The following is a 25538-nucleotide window of genomic DNA, read 5'->3' as shown; positions in this document are numbered from 1 at the left end:
GCTTAAGAACTGAACTCACGACAACCTCCAAAAGATCAATTGTGTTAATGTGTTAAAGAAATTAGAGGCATTAAAACAAATTTGTATTAACACGTTATTATCATGTTAACTTTGACAGCCCCAAAAAAATACAAAAATCTGACATGTTTTTTTCATAAAATGTTAATTAACACATAAAACATATTGCTCCAAAAGATTTTTTTTAAATGTAGAAACATGAAGAAAATATTTCTTAAGACTCCGTAAGTTATTTGAACTGTGCATATTTTTTTTGTTTTTGAGATAAGCCCATTTTTATGAGCAGACCGAGTGCAAAGAAGTTAGTTGATATTTTTGTTATGTTACGCACGTAACGTGATGACGTCACCACGAGCGTTCAACGTGATGTCGCGAAAGACAGAAGCCTTAGCTTCCCGCAGCAGAACAATGAACGCTCTAACTATTATGGTTTTTATTTTTGATCGATTGAAACAGGTTCATGCAAACAACGACGGCCGGCCGCTAGAGGTCCATTGTTAAAGGGTTAATAGTTTTTAACAACAATGGAGATCTATGGCACAGCATAGATGAATAAGCTACTGTATATCAGGGTCGGCTACACAGACAATACTCGTCAGCAGGCTCAATTATTCGTTGGTTTGAGGGTTTAATGGGATTTATTCCCTGTAAGAAATATATATTGACAGAATGCTCTTATGCTTTAAGTCTGAATGTCTCCGACCTTGGCTGAGCTATGGGGAAATTTTATGCATGTACATTTCTCATTTTTCTAATTCTTATTTTGTATATTCTTAGAATATGTTTGCTAGATTTGACATCATATTGTCTCAAGTAAAATCTCCCCTGACTCATCCTTTAACCCCCTGCAGAACGGGATGTACACGCACGCACGCACGCACGCACGCACGCACGCACGCACGCACGCACGCACACACGCACACACACACACACACACACACACACACACACACACACACACACACACACACAGAGAGGCGCAGAGGGAATCCCCATTGGTAAAAAACTGGTATGAGGTGGACAGTTACCATGGCAGCAGCTACCTGTCTATTCATTCATAGATTTCTTTCATTCATTTACGCTTCAGTCAATTTTAAAATGGCACCCATGACTGAGTTTAACATTGTGTCACGTATTGTAACATGTATTTTATAACTAATATATTTTATTGTATTTTTTTTTTAACAATAATAATCTTATCTTGCCCTTTTGGCACTGTAGGAAAAGTCATATACTTACAACAGTGAAATAATAGTGTGACCATAAAGATTTCCTTGAATGAGGTGAAATAAATAAATAAATAAATAAATAAAATAAAATGAAATAAAATAAATAAAAATTAAATTAAATTAAATTAAATTAAATTAAATTAAATTAAATTAAATTAAATTAAATAAACCTTTACCCTTGATAGTTTCTGCAGTAGGAAATCTAAAATTACAATAAAATAATAAACTGGTATGCACAGCTCTAATCCTCACATCCAGACAAAATATACTGAGACATGAAGAGCTCGTCTATAAAAATGAATCATTTCTTGACCTTGAAAAATTCTCACCAAGCAGTAAGCTACAAGATCAGACACTGCTTTATGATCATGCTTGCAGCAGCCACAAAATAACTGCTTAAACTGTGTGTGTGTGTGCTTGTGTGTCTGTCTATTTTATGTGTCTTCATTGATTTAAACTGTCAGTTCCACTAAAAGGTTTTTTTTTGTAACGGCGGTTATATTTTAACTGATAGAGGGAAGCCCCGAACTAAAGGAGGACATTTCATTTTAGAGGAATCACCCTCGTTTTGTTCTGAGAGACGCACACACAGTAAAAAAAAAAAAAAAAGCAGGATAGGATCTTCTCTGACTCATTTTTCTGTATAGCATCCCCAGTCCACAGGGCATCATCCCCCACCCTGCACACACACACACACACACACACACATAGAGGGAATCCCTATTGGTAAAGACGGTGTCAGGTGACTCGTTTCTATGGCAGCAGCTACCTACATACATACATTCATAGATTTTTTTTTTTCCCCCTCTCTGCTCTGTCGCCTGAATGAACAGCCATGAATGAGAATAAACAGGTGAATGGAGGGAAGTGGATGAATAGAAAACCGGTTGACTGAGAGAGTGAATTGATGAAGGAGCCAGAGCAGGTTTCATTGTACCAGAGCAGGTAGCAGAGCGAGAGGAGCGAGGGATGCAGACCCATCTTTAACTGGTTCTTTCTCTGTTGTGCTCATGCTTTTGTTTTGTTTTCCTCTAATCTGATCATTATGTCTGTCTGTATGTCTGTCTGTGCTGTACACAGTATATGTGAAAGTGATCAGGCCAGATTTTTCAGGTATTGTTAATCTATCCACATCGGTTGCTATGGCAACAATGTAGGCATATGTATATGCAGCGCTAACCGGCGTGATTTTCAAATACAGAATCATAAAGCAAGCTGCCATGTATAGAAGGATTAATATGACAGTTGTATTTATATATTTATTTAGAGAAAAAGCAGTTCTGGTTCCAACCTGCCCTCCATTCAGGACTTCATACTCACTACATCTCCAGTGTAAGGACATGAGCAAAATTACTGTCAGATATAAATCTACGCACATTGTACTGTGTATTAATAAATATAATCCATTTATTCATGCACCCTTTGCACTCTGCACCATTGCACTATTGTCTTATGCCCAGGCCTAAGTGAGCAGCATGTGATGTCCACACATACAGCGTTGCTGCTGCTGCTGGGCTGCCACTGCATAGACTTTGCCTTTCATAATGGCCATTTCATTTCATTAAATGTTATTTATATTTGTTTTAGACCGAAAAAGGTTAAGAAGCGTGTGCTCATGCACAATTAAAAGCCGGTACTCTATTAATTTATGGAGCCGTCGCTGCATTTTCTAAAACACTGTCCTGCAAATATATCACAATAAAAGCCTTGTGCTAAAAAATAAAGGGGGTTTTGTCCACAGAAAGACGCTAGATGGACTTTATTTAGAAATATATAGATATATTCTACAGATATAGATGTTGAAACTGTAGTAATGTTGCTGGTATTTATTTCTGTATATGTACTCTGAGAGCAACAAATGACTAAAATCAAATTACTTGGCCAATAAAGCTGATTTGGATTATGATGGTCAAAAGGATGTGCATAATGTAAGCGTTTATACACGATTTGGCAGAGGACCTCTTTGCCTAAGCCTTTGCCTGATCACAACATCTTATCATACATTGTCACTTCCTTAGTTCTTACTTCATACCGTTTTCTGTGGCTATGTTATAATTTCAGATAATCATATGGCTGCCTCCTGCCAATATTACCACTCTACTTCCTTTTTCAGCTGGCAAGGTTTGGTAATTTCCTTCCTTTCTCATTTCCTCTCCACTAACTCTCTACAGAAATCATCCATCTTACAGAGATCTGTCCATTACCTGTATTTCATCCATCTACCCATCAATATAAATTAATCCATCATCCATTTGTTCATCTTTCTCTCTGTTTTCTCTTATCTCCAGCTTAATTCCTTTTCTTTTCAAATGTTATTCAGTTCTTTAAAAAACTATGTATTGTAATGGACATTGATAAAAATTATATTTTTTTTGGTCTGGTTTTTACAAAAATGGCTTTTCGTGACGCATTTCCTCGACCCTTAATGTGTCAGGGCACTGAAAGCTTCCTCCCTCTTACTCTTTCTAATGGTCAGTGTGTGTGTGTGTGTGTGTGTGTGTGTGTCGGCGTGTCATACCACAGTTAGCCACGGTGAGTGGCAGACAGGGTGTGTGAACAGAGCGGCACACATTGCAGACATTTTCTCTATATCAACCTTTAAGGATAAGCCACGAAAATGTCACAGGTTCAGTTCCCAGAGACAGTAGGCAGCATTACTTCCTTGAAAAGTTATTTCATCGGTCTGGAAAGTCCAGTGCTTTCCAGGACACATTTTGTAATACTCCTTCAGTTCATTATTTAATAAATGTGAAGAAAGCGAAGCTGTTTCCTGTTTTGAGAAGAAGTTGAACCACCTACTCAAAAAATCATCATTTCTTGAATTTCATTCTGGTCTATTTTCTGCTCCTGTATGATATGTTGTGCTCTTGTTGATTATCTGACCAAAATGGCCACTCTAGGCAGAAGCAATTGCTCTTTCTAAAAAGGAAAGAAACTTGAAGTTTGGTGTGAACGCTGCAAAGGTTTTGACCTGCTGTGACTTCATGAATGACCAGGGAAAATAGAAATCCCTTTACATATAGTAACTGATTCCAATACCGTCCTGCAATAAACATAACCTTTGTGAACCCCCCATTTAATTACTGTTAACACAGTGTCAGAACGGTGTTGTTTCAACTCTATGGTCATTTTATAGACTGTAGTTTGTGGTGGAGATGCATTGATTTGTATTGTATTTTACGGCGTTACAATACCCACAGAGAGAGAGACAGAATTCTTTTTCTTTTTCTTTCTCCGTGGGTTCATTGGCATTGATTTGTGTTTATATGCAAAGCATTCCCATGTGTGTGGGACGCAGCTTCTACATGAATACATGAAATGTCTACGCTTACTAAACAGAAAGACATAAAGAGAAATCTAAGATCCTCACCTTCCGCTCCATCTCTCCGGCAGGAAGTCGTCTGGCTGATGGAAAACCTCTGGGTCGCGGTGGACAGAGTGGCTGATATAGATCACACCATTATCCTTTGAGACATGGAACCCTGCGAGCGTGGAGTCCTACACATACACAGAGGGAGACATCACATTATTAGGCTATATCTTATTTTAATTAATTGACACTGCACCGAGAATTTAACCTTTTCCACTCGACCCCTCTTGACCATAGACCCATTTTTTAAAATCTTTTTTAAAAGGGGAGTACAGTGGATCTTTAGGGGAAGACAGCAGGTTAACAGTAGATGTTACATGGAAGTGGTGTACATCATCTGAAAGCTGGGAACCTGAAGATTAATTTGGCGAGCACTTCTGTTCTGGAAACTGCTCGGAAACCCCCTGATTGTCAATCTACATAGGAAAGCCATCCATCCTCTGAATTCCCTAGGTCTGTAGTTTGTGGCTATAAAGTTTCATGAGGCTGTGATTATCCTAGAGGTCACCATAGGTCACTTTATACAGTGAGGTCAAGTTTAAAAAAATGACCTCACTATATAAAACGGCTACTATGGGGACGAACATCATCACACATGAATATAATTGGGCTCATTGGACCCACAAGAGTCTCAGCTTTACAGTGATACACAATTTATGTAATTCCAAGACTGTTTGGGGACCCCAGTATGTAGAAACCATTTTTAGAATAGGCAAAAATAACATTTATACTGCATGGTTTTTGCCTCAAACTGCATGTGGTTATCATAAAGTGTGCATGTCTGTAAAGGGGAGACTTGTGGGTACCCATAGAATCCATTTTCATTTACATATCTTGAGGTCAGAGGTCAAGGGACTCCTTGCCAAAATTTAGCCTAATTTTGGAGTGTTATTTAGCCTCCTTTCCCGACAAGCTAGCATGACAGGGTTGGAACCAATGGATTCCTTAGGTTTTCTAGTTTCATGTGATACCATGTGGTACCTTCACTGCAGCTCTAAAACTGAGCCTGCTACAGCCTCCAAATGCTAAATCCTGCTTCACATCTACGCCTATATATTTAAAAAACTGTTGAGTAGAGACACACAATTAGAACAAAAAATGAGCTAGGAACACTGCAATGACGCAACGTTTAGGAACATGCTATAAAAATCCCTTTCAACCAAAATGAATGGGAGACTTCTGCAACACTGATGTTTGGCTCCAATGAAAATCACGGTTCCATTTTAAACAAAAAATCCCCGAGTTGATTTTTCACTAAGCTCTCTGGTGAATGGAGCCACCTTGGGGCAAAAAGACCACTTACCAAATTGTTGCCCTTTTAATTCACCTTTTCACTACATCCATTAGTAGCTGCACTAATGGACTGCCACAGAACGGGATCACTGTTTTCTGTTTCCTCTACCCCTCTTTCTCATTTTTCTCTCCGCCTCTCTCTGCTGGAGTGGAAAATCTTTTTACAAATCTCTTTCTTTCTCCCAGTTCTCGCTGAGAGACGTCTCTGCCCTCGCTGAGTTCATTTCTCTCTCCCTCTTGCTCTCAAACACACACACACACACACACACACACACACACACACACACAAGGTGCTAAAACTATTGCATATCTTAGTTCCACCTGGATGCAGCTTCTGCTTTTCCACCTGATTGTGAATACTAATAATCTCTCTCTTCCTTACACACCTACCTGCACACATAAACACCTCATCAACTCTTTTCACTCCAGAATCCAGCACTCCTCTCTCGCTTTTCTATGTATTAGGCAAAAATATGCTGCTTTATGCAAATGTATGTATATATTTATTATTGGAAATAAATTAACAACACAAAAAATAATGCTCAAATCATAACATGGCAACAGCTGTCAGTGTGTCAGTGTACTGACTTGACTATGACTTGCCCCAAACTGCATGTGATTATCATAAAGTGGGCAGGTCTGTAAAGGGGAGACACGTGTGTACCCATAGAACCCATCTTTATTCACATATCTAGAGGTCAGAGGTCAAGGGACTCCTTTGACAATGGCCATGCCAGTTTTCTCCTCGCCAAAATTTAGCGCAAGTTTGGAGCATTATTTAGCCTCCTTCGCAACAAGCTAGTATGACATGGTTGGGACCAATGGATTCCTTCGGTTTTCTAGATTCATATGATACCAGTATCTTCACTCTGAGCCCGCTACAACCTAAAAATCGCAAGTTGCGCTAAAGAAATTGGTGGCGTTAAAACAAATTTGCGTTAACACGTTTTTATCGCGTTAACTTTGACACCCCTATACACTGTATTATACAAGACTTTTCCTTTACAGTGGTAATTTGTCACTAATTAACTGCAAGTAGTCTTTAAAAGAGCTACTTTTGTTCTTCGGCTTAAGTACTTTTCAACAAAAATAATCTTACTTGAGCCAGCATTCTAGTATTCTTTTCTCCCCTGATAATAACTAATCCATTTTGCATTTTCCTTCCTTTGTTTTATATGATGACCCATGTGGATTCTTTGAGTTCTTTCTTCTCTAAAGTTCTCTATAACCCCACACGTCATGATGACCCCGTATCCCACTGAGGCCGTTAGGAATCAAAGTGTACTGGTGCGTTTCCCAGAAGTGACAAATGACTTTCCACTCTGCTTCACAGAGTCACCAGCACACATCAATCCCACCGTCATACACCCCCACCCCCTACTCCCTACTCCCTTCCTTCCTTCCGGGGGGAGCGGAGCCAATCAATCGCAGAGACGGATCAATGCCTCTGATTGGGCTGTTGCATAAGGCTGTTTGATGAGGTCATAATGATCAAATGCTGCGCGGGAGGAGGAGGAGGAGGAGGAGGAGGAGGAGGAGGAAGCCCTCGGTGTAAACAGCCGGCCAATCAAGAGACGGGACTTCTGAGTAAATTTGGGATTCTATTGGCTGACGTTGGTGATGTCAAACCAGAAAGCGATCATTTTTTATTAACGAATGAAAATCAATGTTGTAACATATACAGTGGGCCTACGGGATATAACATGCTTATGTGTATATAGCACACGGATTTACACAACAAAGCAGATTATTATAAACCTTCGTAGATGATAAGTCACCGGTAATCAAAGGCTGTAGAAACGATGGCTTTATGGAACAATTTGGAATAAACAAGGGGTGGACAAAATAACAGAAACACCTAATAAAAACAGCCATTCAGTAAATGCCAGTTCAATGAACTCCAGTTGCATGCCTCTGTGATTGGTCTAATGACGTGTCATGTATCATATTGCCATTAAAACACATATGCTGCACCACATACTGATAATCAGACACAATGCTAGTGGTAATCTATGTAATGAGTGCAAAAATTCTTCAATGCTGCAAGAGGAAAAGTCTTAAAAATTAAGAGCTTGTCACAGGACACCCGCCAACTGAAGCTGAAAGTCACCTCAGACTGACTATCATCAAAAACGGAATATTATGAGACTGACCAAACTGGTATTCAGTGCAGGGCTAATACCATGTACTGTACAGTGTTTTACATGTTTTTTGTCCAGCTCTTGTAACTCTTGGTACTGTACAGTACACACAAGAGAGAGGACAATGACAATAGACTTTCATCTACAGTAATATGTCGCCATCTAGAGGATAAGATTGCAACACAGAAAACAGCAAACAGAACCCTAGACTACAGGAAAATAAATCTATAAAAAAAGGTACAGTAGCACAGGGTTTGCTCAGGAGAGAATAAAGTCACCCTGCAATGGTTAAACCTTAAAACTCTTAGTTGTAACAGTTAGTCCATTTAAACCCTAACCACATCATCTGAAAGCTGGGAATGAATTTGAGGTGCAAGATAAGAAATACTCATTCAGTACTACATAAAAACAATAGGATGCAACCCAGTCTCCTGGTGAAGAGTCTTACCTGATTAGCTATTCTGCGTCCACCAATGAAAGGAGGCCAAAGTCTCTGAACCTCCAGCAGTACTGTGCGCAGGTAATCAGGGTCTTCCAACGCTCGCCGACGGATCTCCTCCTGGACACGGAGGCAGATTTATGTTTGTTCATTTTATTTAAAAGCAGAAAGGACTGGGCAAGAACAAGTTATGGCACATGGTTATGGTTATTTCAAAGGCCTCATTTTGCACCCGATTTGACTGTTATCAGGCCATTAAATGTGTGTTATCGCTCGCTGTAAGCCTCACAGATGTGAGTCATTGTAAAAGTGAAAGGGAGACTTACAATCGACACTCTCTGACATGTTGTAAAAACTGCATGAAACTAGGCCTGCAACTAATGATTATTTTCATAATTAATCATTTGGTCTATAAAATGTCAGAAAATAGTCAATATCTCAAAGACAAGATGATATCTTTAAATGTCTTGTTTATGTCAGTCCAAAGATATTCACTTTTATAAGATATAAAACAGAGAAAAGCAGGTAATCTCCATTATTTGAGAGGCTGAAAACAGCATTTGATGACATTTTTGCATGAAAAATGAATAATCGAGTATGAAAATAGTTGGCGATTATTTTTCTGTCGGTCGACTAATCGATTAGTCGACTAATCGTTGCAGCTCTACATGAAACGCTAAGTTTTGAACACAAACACAACAGCTTCTTTAGGTTTAGCCAACAAAAACAGGGAAAAAGATTGTGTTTGTGTGTTTTGGCTTTGAAAAGTCAAAGTGAAACGCTTGTGAACACAAAGACAACTTCACATTGTCCATCTATCTCCCCCGACCTCCGTCCCCTTAATATGGTGTTTCATGCCGTCTATACTACAGATCATGATTTCCGATTTTGCTCGTCATAATTACTACGGTTGCTAAAGGTCGCGGATTTAATGGCCTGGTAACAGTCTAATCGGAAGGAAGAAAATACTGGTGATAACTTCCGTGTGAACCTTGGATCACCTGTGTACATTTTATTGCTTACATGATTTCCGTGTACTTTTTTTTGTTTTTCTGTCAGTCACATCTTGTTGTCGCTTAGTCTCATCAACACGCACAGTTTTATCTGTGTTTGTCTACCTGTTCGTTTCCGCTGAGTGCCAGTGTGAAGGAGGTGAGCAGCGATGCCAGAGCTTTGGGGATCAGAGCTGAGATGAACAGCAGGAGATGTTGGGAGGCAGAACTGGAGTCAGGCAGCGGCAAAGAACCGAGGGAGCCCACAAAACTGGAAGGAGGAGAGAGCAACAGTGAGATTAAGATGCCATGTCAACAAATCATTAGTAATTAATAGCAACTACAGTATATACAAACCAGCACATAACCAGAGATCAACAGTCTCTACTAGCCTCTGACTTATGGCACAGAGGGAGAGAGCTTTATGCATAAGAATGTCACTGCAATGAGCAAAAGCCATCAAGATTTTCATGGGGTAATGTTGCTGTTTTTCGAAGGTATTTCAAAACATCGGATCTGACCAATAGGATTTGAGAAAGTAGCAAAAGAAGGCGAAAGATCAGTCATCAGCAAATAAAGACCAAAGTTTGTTTTTATTCAAAAGAACAGACAGAAGTCAGGAAAGTAGACAAATAAAAAAAGGCAGATTTAACCAGGCAGGGATTAGGCAAAAGGGTAGGAGTCCAAGGTTCAGGCAGAGAGTCATCCAAGCAGGTAAAAGGGAACTTCCAGATATTTACTTAAAACGTGTGCAGCAATCTAATATAAACATCGGCTAAGTAGCAAGGTTAATAGTTTTGAATTTTAGTTTTTTAGTTATTAGTTTTTATTTTATTTTTTATTTTTTCTTAATGATATAGTTTTTATTTAGTTTCAGCTTACAAAAAATATTTTTCACTGCCTATTTTCATTTTAGTTTCAGTTTTAACTTACTATAATAACCCTGCTTAGTACTGGTGAATCTTCAGCAAGCAGAAACAAGAGGGAGAAGCTCTGTTTCTGAGAATGATTGTAAAATAAAAGTGTTGTGTGTCTGTGTGCAAGAAAAAGACATAAAGACAGAGAAAGTTAGAAAGAAAGAAAGAAAGAAAGAAAGAGACTGAGAGGGGAAGAAGAAAAGGAGCTGGGCGGTTCCTTCCGTCTCTACCAGGAACTGTGTGTGTGTGAAACAGAGAGACAGAGGTACAGAGACATATTATGCAGTCTCACCCCTCAGTGTCATTCTCCAGTTTGTCTTTGATGATGACCATCAGTTTGTCCCTGGCGACCAGAGCGTTGGAGAAACCCGACGACCACAGAGGAACCTTCAAGCTGACCGGGGCAGATATCAGACCTGCAGAAGAGGAGTTGGTCAGCAAACACACAAAGATGGGCAAAACCCCACAAAAAGTCTTATTCATTGACCTGAAATACAAGGGGAAGTGGAAGATTTTGCAATACTGTATTGCAGAATAACAAAGCGGAGTTACTAAATACGTCTGCTAGAGAAAAAAAGTTTCTGAGAGTGTGAGAGTGCTGCATTTCAATAAAAAACAGCAATTTATTTGAACTGAAAGTTGCAGAAAGAAAGGAGTACTGCCTAGGAAGGTCAAAAAATAAATAAATAAATAAAAGGGCATGAATTGTTGGTGTTTGTGTGTGTATACAACACATCTGTGTGCCCCTACCATGCCAGTGCTGGGTGCACAGCTGCATGATTTCCTGGAAAAGTTCAGGCTGCTCCTCCGCTCGCACGTTCAGAAAAAGGCCCAACACCAACTCTGTCCCCAGACGCTTAAAGGCAGTGTACACACACTCTGGCTGGCCACTACACACACACACAAACACACACAGTTCAAACATTGATTTGTTACCTTTGGTGTCCCAAAATAATTAGTCTGTATTGTAAATATGAAGTGACTATACGTAGTGTACATTAATGAGAACAGAGGGAGTTGAAACTTTCCGTAAAGACAAAACAAAAGTAAGAAACCTAAAAGCCGACAGAAATAAAGAGGAGATACGGGAGCCAAAAGAATAAATGTAAATGCGTTGAGTGCTGGAGGTTTATGTCAGGTGTTACCTGAGAGAGAGGTCCTTCAGACAGCGCTCACACACACTGTGGAGACAAAGAGATAGAAGAAACACACACACTGCATTTAAATCATTATATTACACACAGTATAAAAGTTTCAGGGATTTGTCGACAGGCAGTCAGTTCTTGCTCTAGAAACCTTTGACATAGATTACTGTTGCAGCAATGATGCTTAGTTTCCACAGTTTTGTTTTGTGCCCGTAACATTTTTCAACGTATTTGAGGCAAATTATGGACCAAAGAAAAAAAACAAAAAAAACTGAAGGAGTTTCGCAAACACATCGGAGATCACGTAGGTTCCCATAGGAATGAATGGATTTCTGGCTGACTCACATGTGTACAGAGCTATGTGGAAACGAAGCAATAAGACTTTGCAATGGAGTCACATCCTTGCCACCGCCTTCATGATGCCATCATGGACATCCATTGTACAAGAGGCTGGACACAAATAATGTCTAAATACACAACTAGAGTAAAAAAATGAGAAAGAGCTCCATGGTCCCCAGGTGACTCTTGAGGTCATAAAATACACATCAACACAAAGGTATCCACATCAACAAAATATAATATGAACTAATGCTGAAAAACTATTGTAATAACATTGCTTTCCCTACCTGGTGATATAATCATTTGATGATTTCAAACAATTTCCTGTGAACAGGGTGGTGAGAGACAGGCGGAGAAGACATGCCTCCTCACCTGAAACACACAAATACAAGTTACTCAAATGCAAAGCTGAATTTAAGCACATTTTCATTCATTCATTCATTTAACTTTTATTTAAATCTCGAAGTAATAATTGAGGGCACGCCCTCATTTTTGTTGATATTACAATTAAAATAGAATAAATACACCCAAGGAATTAATTCACGAGAAAACAAACAACAACAGAACACAGTTAAAAACAGTAACATTCAAAAGCGGAGTAGTTTGTAATCATGGTTTTAAATTGATCTACAGGTACAATTGTGTTACGTGTTTATGTGTGTTGTAAAATGTTCCAAGTTTGTGCAGCATAAACACCAAAAGCAGTTTCCCCAAAGTTAAAGTTCTGATCTTATTACATTACATAAGTATAGGGTATAGGTTATTGTATATTGAATGGCAAAAGTGTTTTCTTTTTGTAGTCTAGAAATCATAAGTGGCTGCATATTATAAAGTGTTAGTATTGTTTGCTTTAGAATTTTATTTTTTTTAATTTATTTTTGTATTCTTATCTTAGTTGGAGCATCCGTGGTGGTAAACTTCCTCTAGTTTAAACCAGACTGTGTAAAAATACATTTCTGCTACCTTCGAAGTTCTGCTTTGTGCTATATGTGGGTTTTTTTCGTGTGTGTGTGTGTGCGTGTGCTTACCATTAGTGGTGACAACGGTGTCACCGTACATGTTGGTCATCAAGTCAGTTGGATCCTTCAGAAACACGTTGGACTTCTCTGAAACACACATAAACTTCATTACAACCACACTAACTGTATATACATACATACTGCTCACACACTCAGTCAGAACACAATCAAACACACAATGTCCAATGTCAGGGTTTGAGTCTGCCTGCAGGTGTGTGTGTGTGTGTGCTAAAAACAAAGCAAGCTAGCAGGAGGGAAACGGTTATCCGGTTCCAACGTAACAAAATACCAGAATTCAATAATGCAAATAGATCCTCATATCAAATGCACAGGAGGCTTAAACGACATGTCACTTCAAAATGACACAGGGAGATAAACTATTTATATACTGAAATCAAGTTTGGAAATATTTGTGCTATATGTAAGTTGATTTATTCACACAAAGACTCCTTTAGGGAAGAATATTGCTGCTGCTTGAAAAAAATAGTTAAAGGAACAGTGTGATGCATTTAGGAGGATCTATTGGCAGAAATGGAATATAAAATTCATAAGTATGTTTTCTTTAGTGTAGAATCACCTGAAACTAAGAATCATTGTGTTTTTGTTAGCTTATGAGCCTTTTATATCTACATACTAAGCGAGTCCTCTTCACGGAGCCGGCCGCTATGTTTCTACAGTGAAGAACGGACAAACCAAACACTGGTTTGAACACACTAGTTCTCATACACGCTTGGCCCACAGGAAAATGTTCACTTGGTTGCAATCTGCAACCTCAAGATGCCGCCGGATCCTACACACACTGCACCTTTAATGGCCTGTTTTGCATGTGTATTTTTAAATATCAATAGAGTGTGCTGCTATTTCTTTCATTTGAGTATTTCATCAAGTTAAATGTAGGCAACACATATTAAACTCTAACATGAGGTTTTCTTGTTCATAAATATTAGAAAATAAAATAAAATCTATAATGCACTGATGAATTTGAAATATATATATATATATATTATTTTATGTTATTGATGACAAAAGACAATACATTAACAAAACAACAAGAGGATGACAAGAACAGTGAATACAGGCCAGTTAACTTTTGTCATGAGATGTGAGAACCAGGTGATGTGTGTGTGCATTCTGGGGTGGAGTCTATAAGGTGGATATATGGAGAGAGGAGAAAAAATAAAAAATAAGTAGTAAAGGTAGTTAACTAAGGGAGGGCATGGGAAAGGAAATAAATAAATAAATGAACAAGGAACATAATTAAGGTAATAATAATTATAATAATTACAATAATAACAACAATTATAATAATTATAACAGTAGTAACAATGAGAATGCCAAGGGGGGCGCTTCCCAGCACACTTGCGAAGCACAACGGGGGCACCGACAGGGACCTCCAGAATGGGTCAGCAGGGTCAGTCTGGCAGGTTCAACCGGGTTATTGTTTCATTTATATTTATTGATTTGAAATTGTATTTGTGCCTTTTTTCATTTTCTATCCTTGTTTTTTGTTTTTTGTTTTTTGTTTACTGATTGGCTGAGCTTCGGAGCGCCCCCAGACCCTTATAGGAGAAATATATATTTTTTATAAAATATTTTTATATTCTTCAGACTATGGTAGAGGTATTGAAAAACAAATCTTTTGGTTTCGGTACAGACAGTCAAGTATAGTATTGGCACCAATATCTAAAATGTTCAAATAAGCAACACCCTTCTTTAAAGGCTGTTTTTAATGAAAGTCTTTATACTCCTATGACTTATAATAAGTTACATTAAATTGCACTTAAAGGTGAGTTTATAGCAACTTCATTTAAATGTATTTTCCCATCCCCCCGCCCCTTATATTCCTAGATGATTTTCTGTAGTTCGTCTTATTGGTCGACGTTAATATTAGGAAAATAATTCATATATCATATATGTTTCATAGTACAACACATGAAAGGTAGCAGACTACAATAAAACTTCATCTCAGTAACATCCTCTCCCCCCCTCTCCAGCAACATCACGAGTCTCTCCCATGACAGATCAGACTAATCCTGGGGTGAATATTACTCCATAAAGGAATTTTTTTTTTTTTTGTCTGAGAGCAAAATCTGACTCATTATCCTGATGCAAGGTCAAGACAAGATCTACTACTAGAAACTACAGATACAGAGAATTTCCCAGTGACAGATAATTTAAAAAAATTAATCTATTAAAGGTCCAATATCATGCTCATTTTCAGGTTCATATTTCTAATTTGTGTTTCTACTAGAACATGTTTACATGCTGTATTGTTAAAAAAAAACTTTATTTTCCTCATACTGTCGGCCTGAATATGCCTGTATTTACCCTCTGTCCTTAACGCTCCGTTTTAGCGTATTTCGACGGAATTGCGACAGGATTGCGTTGCTAGGCAACAGCTTGGGTCCATATGTACTTCCTGTCAGTTGATGACATTCACATACATTGCAAACACGAAATTAACTGGGACACATTTAGAGTGTTTACGTTTAAATCTGTGTAAAGGGTCTAAATATTGTATATTTGTGACATCACAAATGGACAGAAATCCTGACAGCTTGTTTCGAATGCAGAGTTTCTGAATACGGGCTCTGTGTATTTCCCTGTGGATTGAGCGTTTCGATACATTCACAGTATTTATATATCACTTAAAGGGACTGTTTGAAACTTTTTAAGCGTATAAATCTACCGGGTCGGGATCCATGTGCGCTCGCGGATGCGCGCTCGCAGATGCGCGCTCGCAGATGCGCGCTCGCAGATGCGCGCTGGCATGTGGCCGGAGTCTCTCCTTCTCTGCTTGCTTGCCTTCACTCACACACCGCGCCAGTCGCGCTGTCTCGCTCCACCTCTACTAGACGTGCATGCGGACGTTTGTGCAGAAATAAATGCTGCAGCTCCTCCAGACCAACAGAGGTTTTCCGTGTCTTGTGAAGTGACGGCGCTCCGCAGCGAGAAACGTTATCGTCTCCGACCGGGTGACGGTGTCTCCCTGCGGGCGCAGTCGTGAGGCAATAACGTTTCTCTTCCTGCTTCAGCCTCGGCACCGACTCGCTTTTGCTGATGCAGGAAAAGCCAACACTAGGATCAGCATTGATTCATGGAGAGACCTTCGTCTGGTCAGCTAACATTACTGCCAAGCAGCTGAAATATAGAGTGATATTGTGGTTTTAGCTGACGTGTGTCGCCTCACTGTTTTGAGCGAAGCTCGTTCAGGTATATTTAGAGCGAGCACAAGCGCGAGCCCGACGCTGTATTTCGTTGACTTAACGGCCACAGGTGTCGCTGTTAACAAGCAATAGACCTTTAAACCTGCTTTATAATTACATGAAAATCTCACTTTTTTTTATAATATGGGACCTTTAAATTACCAATAATTCCCTCTAACTTTTACGCACACCACAAAAAAATGTATAAATTACCACTGAAATACTGCTGTTTTTACTTCTCGTTGACAACAACAAGGTGTGCTGCTGAACTCCCTAGGATGCTGCTGCTCACCTGTGGCCACACACACACACTGTATCCACACACATAATAACACAGCCTACCACACAGCATCTCTCTCATCGCCTGCACGGAGCAGATGAAGACAGTCGGTCTGTTCAGCATGCGGCACAGAAACACTCTGCTCCGGTGTTTCTCGATCCTCAGCCGGCAGAAGCTCACCGGGTCCCGGTAGAACTCCAGAGACTTGTCTCCGAGCACCGACACACCGGCGTTTCCTGGTAGTCTAGACATTCAGGTTGGACTGGAGACGCACTTGCGCTTTAAAAAACAAATAAAGGTGGATTCAATTAACGAGTTATCTTTGCTCAAACGATAGAGACTGTAAACTTTACTAAAACTCAGAGTAAATCCCGCTGCCATCGCCTGTTAATCATTATAATCCGCGAGTCTCTCTGCAGCACCTGTGTGTCGTATTACTGCCATGTCACCTGCCGTCACTGCTCTGTCTGAGGTAACCGAGTGACGCGTTCAGGTGATGTCCGTAATTTAGGGTTTCCTGTTACTGATGCGTTACTGTTTCCTTGTTCTTTGTAATTACTAATGTAGTAATACTTCCGCTGCTACTGTAATAAATCAGCTATTATCACTATCATGACTCATTTTTTGGCTCATCTTAAAGGGCCCTGGCAGTTTATGGTTGTATATTCATTCAAGTTGTTTTTTGAAATGTTTCATCAACTTTTTTTTTTTTTACCAACCAGTAAATCTGTCAACCTATAACATCTCAATCCACCAATTAACAATTCACCAATTAAGACTTATTTTACTCATAGATTTTGTTATTATTGGGACACAAACAGCAGAGGGTTATTAAGAGGCAGTGGCTTTCAGAAGTTTATATTATTCTCGTCTGCAGGACAAACTAGGATTTAAATGATACACTGAGGCTGAGACAATAATAAAAGAATAAGCAATTCATTGAAAGTGAAGGCAAGAATATGTCTGTCTGAGGTTATGCACCAAGGAGGCACGGAAGAGAAGGCCCTGTGGCCTGCCAGCCCGTTCTTATTCCCAGGGCGTCAAATACCGAGGCTTTGTCACGGCCGTTGGTGTTGGTTACCACAGCACGAGGCACTCTTTAGCATAGGTATGAAACAACCCGTGCGTTCCATTTAGTAGAACGTAAACCCATCCGTGTCAACAGTAAATGCTCCGAGAAAGTGCGCCTGGAGTGTGGTGATGTAGTTTAAAGCGTGAAAAAGACACACAAGGTGGGTGGGAGGGGGGAATGATGGGTCCAACTAACAAAGGCTTTCATCCAGGAGACCGCTGTTTGTGTCCCGTTACAATCAGCCGTTCGTTCATATCCCGTGTTTGCAAACAAACGTAGTACTTTTAAGTCCAACCATGTAGTTCTTTTCTAAACCTAACTAAAGTGGTTTTGTTGCCTAAACCTAAATTGACGCTAAGGGTAATTGTAGTGGTTTTGATGGCAAAACCTAAAGTGACGCCAAGTCCTGATTGGAGTGTAAGGTTTAAGGAGATCAGACCGGTAGGAAGGGGTGTGCCCATTTACAATTTTGTACTGTAGGTCATCAAAAACACCTTAAAGTCTGCTCTGACATGGATAGGAAGTCAATGAAGGGAAGCTAAAACTGGTGTATTATAGGTTTAGTTAGGATTCTAGCTGCAACGTGAAACATTACAGACAAAATATAAAGCAATGAATTTGTGAAATAATCCAACATTTTTTAAAATCTGCTCATGGGACCACATAAAAGAAGAACCGTGTAAGACAACGCAAAGATGCAGAAGGATCTGAATTTTAATCAATAAATGTTATTATTTAAAGAGGACCTATGTTATGCTATTGAGCTTTTTCCCCATTTCCTTTAGTGTGTTATATAGTTTTTTGTGCATGTGAAAAGTCTGCAAAGTTACAAAGCCCAAAGTCCAGATCAAAGGGAGTAACTCTCCCCCACAGAAACACTGCTCCTGAACTGCCTGAAACGCCTTGCTTGAAGTCTCGCCTTTTCTTCCGTAACATGGTGATGTCATTAAGCATCACATTTACATAATACCTGTCTAGCGGCATGTTTGGCACGCCCTCAAACAAGGGACAGGAGCTCAAATATAGCATTTCAGACAAGGTTTTTTTAAACAATAAAGCATGTAAACATGTTCTAGTAGAAACCCCAAATATGTAGTAGTATAAAGTATGCGCCTGAAAATAAGCATAATAGGTCCTCTTTGCACTGCATAACATTTTCTTTTTGACACTTGTGTTATGTAGATGCACTTTTTTTTCCAGGTGTCAAACATCCAATACCACACAATCGTCTAAATCTTGGTGAGTAACAACCTAGCAGCTTTTCAGGAATGCATTTCAAATGTAATTTATTTAGCCTAAAACCACACATTTATCTTGTCGGTACAACATACTGCACCATCTATCCACAGACCCTCTATTTGGATTAGGAAAAAACTCCATACAGGCGACAGTGCTGACCACTGAGCCACTGTGCTGCCCTTAACATATACATATAGTGTGTCATTATATACAGAGAGAGAGATGCGTGATGATGAGTGTAAGACCAGTCTTGTCATCACTCTGCGTCCACGGAGGCCGGGCAGGTGGGGACAGTGTCGTTGAAGACAGATGGATTAGCGGGAGAAACACAGAAAAACAGAAGAGTTTTATAACGTTGTTGACAGAATTTAGGATTTTCAGTTGAATGATCCATTATGGATTCTTACAGTGTGTAGGATTTGGCGATTTGGTAAACTTACCAGTTTGTGGGTAGGTAGGCACTCCAGATACCCAAATGTATGTGCACAAGCACTGAAAAGGTGTTAATTGATATGCATTCGCCATCACTCTCTCATTCATGGTGTGAATATAAACACTAGAAAAACATGAATATCAGCTATATATCCTAGAATTTTAAAAAAACAAACAGTTATTCATTTCCATTTTTAAAAATCCACAGCGAGCCACTCGACAGAGGCTAAAGAGCCGCATGTGGCTATGGAGTCGTGAGTTGCTGACCCCTGACCTAACCCTAGAGCGCAGTGGGGGGGGGGGGAGGTGGTGGGGGTGGGGGGGGCTCCAGATCTGAATTTCACCTAGTACAGCAAAAGGTCTAGAGCCGGCCCTGACTGACACTTTCTCCACTTCAAGCACAAAGCAACTGGTTTCAGGGCTTCTTAACACCCTGAACTGGTGTAGCTGCATCTCATCTGTCTCATCATAATAAGGCCACATGATGGCAGCATTGATCACCTCTCTCTCTCTCTCTCTCTCTCTCTCTCTCTCAGTGGCACGAGGCAGAACTGTCGCCCGGTGTCACTCATCTGCAGCTCGTTCAGATCGGACTTTTTTTTTTTTCTTCTCTTCTTTTCAGTCGGACTATGAGAGACACCAGGACGCAGCACCGGTGCGCCTGGACCGGAGGAACGGAGGAGGAGAGGAGCCCGGCACAGGTGAGAGCAGCTTCCATGAAAACTTTTGACAAGATAGAAGGAAGAAAGGAAGAAAGGTAGAAGAAGTAATGTTTATGAGAGGGATTTTCAATTTGTAGTATGTTACAGAGTCATGTTTTTGCTGTGTCGAGTTCAACTTGAAACACCAGATAATGACAATTTAATTATAGGCTAAGTAAAATTTAAAGAAGTGAAAATTCAAATGTGCATTGTTTTTCTGGTTGCTTGCTTGCAATATATACTGTTTTACATTTTTTTCTAATTATCATTGACACAGTTATTCATTGACACTTATGACAGCAGGTTATTTAAGTGGTGAATCAATCTAGTTTCCATCCCCATGCTCAAATGCAATACACTTCATTTTGGTTGTTTATGATTGTGTAATTATCATTCACTATTTGACTCATTCGTTGGCCCAATTACTATTTTTTTTTAACAGTTTAATGTATTATAGTTTATAAATGAACTACATTTGATGGTCATTATGTATCCCCCCTCAGAGGACACTTACTGCACATCAGTTTTATACTATTAGTCTCTAACTATGAATTATTTTTCAAAATGAGCTGATGTCCCTGATTTCACCACTTGTAGTGCTGCTATTTATTTTTATTTAAACCACAAACAAAATTAGGTACAGGTGCCAAGATGTTTATACAGATAGAAATATAGTGTACAGGTATAGAAAGTTACATTAGCTTTTATGGAGAAGAACTTAATTGGTCCACATGCAGGAGCAGAGTTTAATGGACTGCAGGCAGATCACTTTGCATTAAGACAGCATTTGTGTTGTATATTTAGTACACATTCAAAGAAAGTTGCCCCCCCAGAATAAGTGCTTAAACTTAAGCTAAACATCTGGTCTTATCTAACATGTTTTATGAGAGGTGTGTCCATCTGAGAGTATGGATGGGTAAACATACAGTATGCATGTGATGCAATAGGTTAAAAAAAGACAGTTATGAGGGGACAAGAGGAGGAGAGCTCAGGGTCAAGTCAAGTCAATTTTACAGTATTTATATAGCCCATATATATCACAAATCACAAATTTGACTCAAGCAGCTTTACAAACAACACCGTCTGTCCTTAGATTCTCGATTTCAATAAGGAAAAACTCCCCCAAAAGAAACGTTAACAGGGAAAAAATGGAAGAAATCTCACAAAGAGCAATTGAGGAGGGATCTCCCTGGATGGACAGGCATTTACACTGTATGTTGTGTGTATAGAAATAATTGACAGTAGGCCTATAGACAATCCAAATGACAAAAAATATACATAGGATATTTTACACGATATGGCCAAAATCTTCTACCATGACATAGGTCATTTTACATCTCAATAACGATATATATCACGATATAGCATGTTTTCTGGTAATTCAATTAAGAAATAGTCTATATGAAATAACCACATGGTAAAGCCTATTTTTGTATACTCCTGAATTAAATACTTGACAAGTATTTCTCTTTTTAAGAAATTACCATTTTTTAAACAGTTTTAAGTGAAATTCTAGAGAAGAAAAAAAAAAAAAAAAATCTGGGAGGATGTCAAGCAGCTTCCAGGTACCAGAGCTGCAACCTCCTCACCACCGTGGAGCCTGGAAGGGACAGGACATGCTGCACAAACACACAAGAAGCAAAACTGAAGCACATCATTCACACTGATAGGAGAATGAAACAAGCACAGACACAGAAAGAGAGAGAGAGAGAGACAAGAAAAGAGGCTGAATCTCCTGGATCAAGATCCAACATGTGGATGAGGCACCAACAGCCACGAGAGAGAGAGAGAGAGAGAGAGAGAGAGAGAGAAGGTCCCAGGACGGCCGATGGTCCGGCACAGAGTAGCCTGAGTAGAAAGAAAGAGAGGCAGAGAGACAGCTGTGCTTGTGGGACACAAACAGCAGAGGGTTATTAAGAGGCAGTGGCTTTCAGAAGTTTACATTATTCTCATCGGCAGGACAAACTAGGATTTAAATGATACACTGAGGCTGAGACAATAATAAAAGAATAAGCAATTCATTGAAAGTGAAGGCAAGAATATGTCTGTCTGAGGTTATGCACCAAGGGGGCACGGAAGAGAAGGCCCTGTGGCCTGCCAGTCCGTTCTTATTCCCAGGGGGGGAATGATGGGTCCAACTAACAAAGGCTTTCATCCAGGAGACCGCTGTTTGTGTCGCGTTACAATCAGTCGTTCGTTCATATCCCGTGTTTGCAAACAAACATAGTAGTTTTAAGCCCAGCCATGTAGTTCTTTTCTAAACCTAACTATAGTGGGTTTCTTGCCTAAACCTAAATTGACGCTAAGGGTAACTGTAGTGATTTTGATGGCAGAACCTAAAGTGACGCCAAGTCCTGATTGGAGTATAAGGTTTAAGGAGATCGGACCGGTAGGAAGGGGTGTGCCCATTTACAATTTTGTACTGTAAGTCATCAAAAATACCTTAAAGTCTGATCTGACATGGATAGGAAGCCAATGAAGGGAAGTTAACACTGGTGTATTATAGGTTTAGTTAGGATTCTAGCTGCAACGTGAACCATTTGAAGACTTTTTAGTTCTAGCATGTGTCAGGCCTGACGACAAAACCCTACAATAATCCAGTCTGGATGACACTTTAGGTCCTCTGCATCAGCCATGGATAAAAAAAAAGACCAGGGTCACCTGCCCAGTCATTGCTGGGTCAGCTGACCTGTTGAGACTTTCATGGAAATATTAGTAAGAGTTTTATTTCACGTCAACGTCTCAAAAAATGTTTTGCTGGCTGTCTGGACACATGAAAAGGTCTGCTGTTGTTCAATTATCCTGAACACGGCGAACTGATTGCTGACATTTCAGCGCTGCTGACGTGCTGCAATTTTTTCTCCGTCCTTGTTACTTTATTACAGTGTAGTTTGTCCATCAGGAACATGAGCCACACACACTCACCTAATACTGTAGCCACACATACTGTATGCTCATGCACACACACACACACGCCATCCATCGATGCAAAAGCACTTGAGCAGGGGTAGGCGGCTGCTGTATATTTGGCTGCTTTTCAGCATTGATTGCGCTTTTAATTGACCGTAAACATTGTAATAGCACTGACTGTACTGCTCTGATGCACTCTATATTGTAGTTTACGCTATGTGAGCATGTGTTTGTGTTCCAGAGAGATGATGAAAAGTTGTGAGAAGAGCATAATGTCCTAAGTGACAGCCAAATAATGCAGTGTTGTAAAGGTGTAGAAACCAGGTGGCAAGTGCAGGAAACCTCTGATGATGTGTTTTCAAGCTTTTTTTTAAACTCCTAACCTTTACCAACCCACGCTAAGCCTGTCTAACACAAATTTACTGAAAACAAAAGTTTGTCAGTCCCAGTGAGGTGTGTACCTTTGTGAGAGCGCAGCTGCATTAAAGGAACAGTGTGCACCATTTAGCTGGACCTATTGGCAGAAATGGAATATAATATTACAGTTTTTCTTGTTCCCTTTGGATCAATTCTTGAATGAGAATTTTTTTTTTTTTTTTCAAAACAGTAAATTCAAATCTCTGAACAGATTCGAATTTCTCCCATTCATGCAAATTGCACGTGTTTTGGCACATGTGCAAAAGACTAAGTCCAATAACCACTTGCACATACTGTATATTGCTGATCAAAACTGATGAGCAGTATAATTTTCATCCTCTTCACAACTTAAATAACTTACTTACTAAACATTCTTTCATCGTTTGCGCCATGACATCGCAAAATGATGAACGTAACACGTTGTTACGTACTTTGAGGAGGTACAATTTGTTGTTTTTTGCTTCACTTATTTTTAACACGGATGTCATTTTGTGGCAAATTTTCTGTTTAGTGTATATGACTTCACATGAAAGATCAAAGGGTAATTTTCTGTTTACAGTACATGTAACACATTTCCACACAAATAAATGTACTGTATACATACAATAATGTGCATATCCTTTTTCTATGCACTACAGCAGGCCTTTTGACTTTCAGTAAACTTTGACCTCCGTTGAAATCGGAAACCTAAAAAGCTCAGTGCAGATAAACAACAGCAATCAGCTAGACAAAACTGATGTTCTGGTATAATACAGTAAGTACTCAGTTTCAACAAAAAGTAGAACAAAACAGAGATTTGTATATAAGTAACATTTCCGGGGTTGAGTGCCATGGTGAAAAAACGTTTAAACATTTTGACCAGTACGGCTCACACGATGACAAAACAACTTCTGATTTTAGTGGCACTGGCCAATTTACAGACACAATAACTAGGTTTTGACGCATGAATGAGGTGTTTTGGGTGAGTTACTACCTTTTGCAGACATGTAACAGAGTTGTGATGTCCCATCAAACAGTTGTGACACTTACAGTTTAGTTTCTTTAGTGTATAATCACTGAAAAATAAGAATTGTTGTGTTTTCGTTAGCTTAGAATGAGCCGTTTATATCTACGTAGGGAGTGGGTCCTCTTCACGGAGTCTGCCATGTTGCTCCGTCATGTTTCTACAGTAACCAAGAACAGACAAACCAAACACTGTTCTCATGTTTGCGCATCGGCCACCTTAGTTGTCCTTTAGCTTGGCACATGGGAGAAGTCTCAGTTGGTTGCAATCTGCAACCACACCGCCAAATGCGCCAGATCCTACACACTGTACCTTTAAGTTAACCATTAACTAATCAAACAGAAACATTTTGGCTCCATAATGTCACACAGAAGTAGAGTGAGCAGAGATCATTTTGTGAGATTTCCTCCAGCATGTTGTTTTCATGAAGGATGAGGCGAGTTTGGATGAAATACAGTATGTATTTGGCTAGTGACATGGCAACAGAGGACAGTGGATTTAGGGTCTCATTCACTGATCTCTCTTGAAATATATACAATTTAATTGATGTAATCAAACATAATAAAAATCAAAGTAGCCGAGTGATTAGGGCGCATACCACATGGCCGCAAATGCCCTTAGCAGCGAGTCCCCTGAGTACTCTCTTTCCCCACGTTTCCTGTCTCTCACCACTTTCAATGTGAAATAAAGGCATAAAAAATGCCTGAAAAACAATCTTTAAAAAAGGAAATGGCAGCTCAGCGGGCGACGCGAAGGCGTCGTGTGGGGCGCATACCATATGGCCGCAAATGCCCCACGCAGCGAGTCCCCAGTTTGATTCCCAGCTGGTCGGACCATTTGCTGTCATTCCCCTACTGTCTTTCCACTGTCACTGTCAAATAAAGGCATAAAATGCCCCAAAAATAATCTTCCCACTGTTCTGTTCTGATTGTTTGCCTGCAGTTTTTGCTAAAGCATAAAGTATTACAGATATTAAGAGATTACTTCTATTTAGTTAGACTGGTGTATGTCCAAGCTGTCGCACGGGATGTAGTGTTTTCAAACAATTCTGATGCAGTTGTGTCATCCAATAGCAATTCCCCATAGGCCATTGTTTAAATCCCCTCTCTGGCTCGCACTGCTTTCCCTTGACATGTCTCCTGTTCTCAGTAAATCTTGTCCAAACCAGCATTAGCTTGCCAACATCTTTTGGCTTTGTCCACAGGTACAACATATTACATGGAGTCCGCACCGTGTAATCCTTTAAACGCACAGCATTGGTCCGATTCAGCATTGACAATAAGAATAAATCCTCATATTGCTCATTGCTCATCTTCCCTTAAATTGTTTCCCAGGGATAAATAGTCCCAAATGGTGGACAAAAATAAACAAAAGGC

The 25538-nt window shown here is 39.6% G+C and overlaps 2 protein-coding genes across 2 annotated transcripts in view; one reads left to right on the top strand and one right to left on the bottom strand.

Moving 5' to 3' along the window:
• Positions 1-16866, bottom strand: part of LOC119478781 (putative cytochrome P450 120) — a 28106-nt gene extending 11240 nt beyond the window's left edge. The window contains exons 1-9 of the mRNA XM_037753742.1: positions 16451-16866; positions 12912-12989; positions 12171-12255; positions 11545-11580; positions 11150-11289; positions 10692-10815; positions 9609-9753; positions 8500-8610; positions 4618-4745 (exon numbers count right to left, since the gene is read on the bottom strand). Coding sequence (XP_037609670.1) covers positions 4618-4745; positions 8500-8610; positions 9609-9753; positions 10692-10815; positions 11150-11289; positions 11545-11580; positions 12171-12255; positions 12912-12989; positions 16451-16640 — 1037 coding nt within the window. The 5' untranslated portion in view covers positions 16641-16866. The remainder of the gene's footprint in view (positions 1-4617; positions 4746-8499; positions 8611-9608; positions 9754-10691; positions 10816-11149; positions 11290-11544; positions 11581-12170; positions 12256-12911; positions 12990-16450) is intronic.
• A 2886-nt stretch (positions 16867-19752) lies between these two features.
• Positions 19753-25538, top strand: part of si:dkey-247m21.3 (5-hydroxytryptamine receptor 4) — a 52649-nt gene continuing 46863 nt past the window's right edge. The window contains exon 1 of the mRNA XM_037753644.1: positions 19753-19832. The gene's annotated coding sequence lies outside the window, so the exon portion shown is untranslated. The remainder of the gene's footprint in view (positions 19833-25538) is intronic.

The sequence above is a fragment of the Sebastes umbrosus genome, chromosome 19, assembly GCF_015220745.1.
Source record: "Sebastes umbrosus isolate fSebUmb1 chromosome 19, fSebUmb1.pri, whole genome shotgun sequence".
NCBI classification, from domain to species: Eukaryota; Metazoa; Chordata; class Actinopteri; order Perciformes; family Sebastidae; genus Sebastes; species Sebastes umbrosus.
The sequence above is the reverse complement of the archived record's forward strand: the minus strand, read 5'-3'. Positions and strand labels throughout refer to the sequence as shown.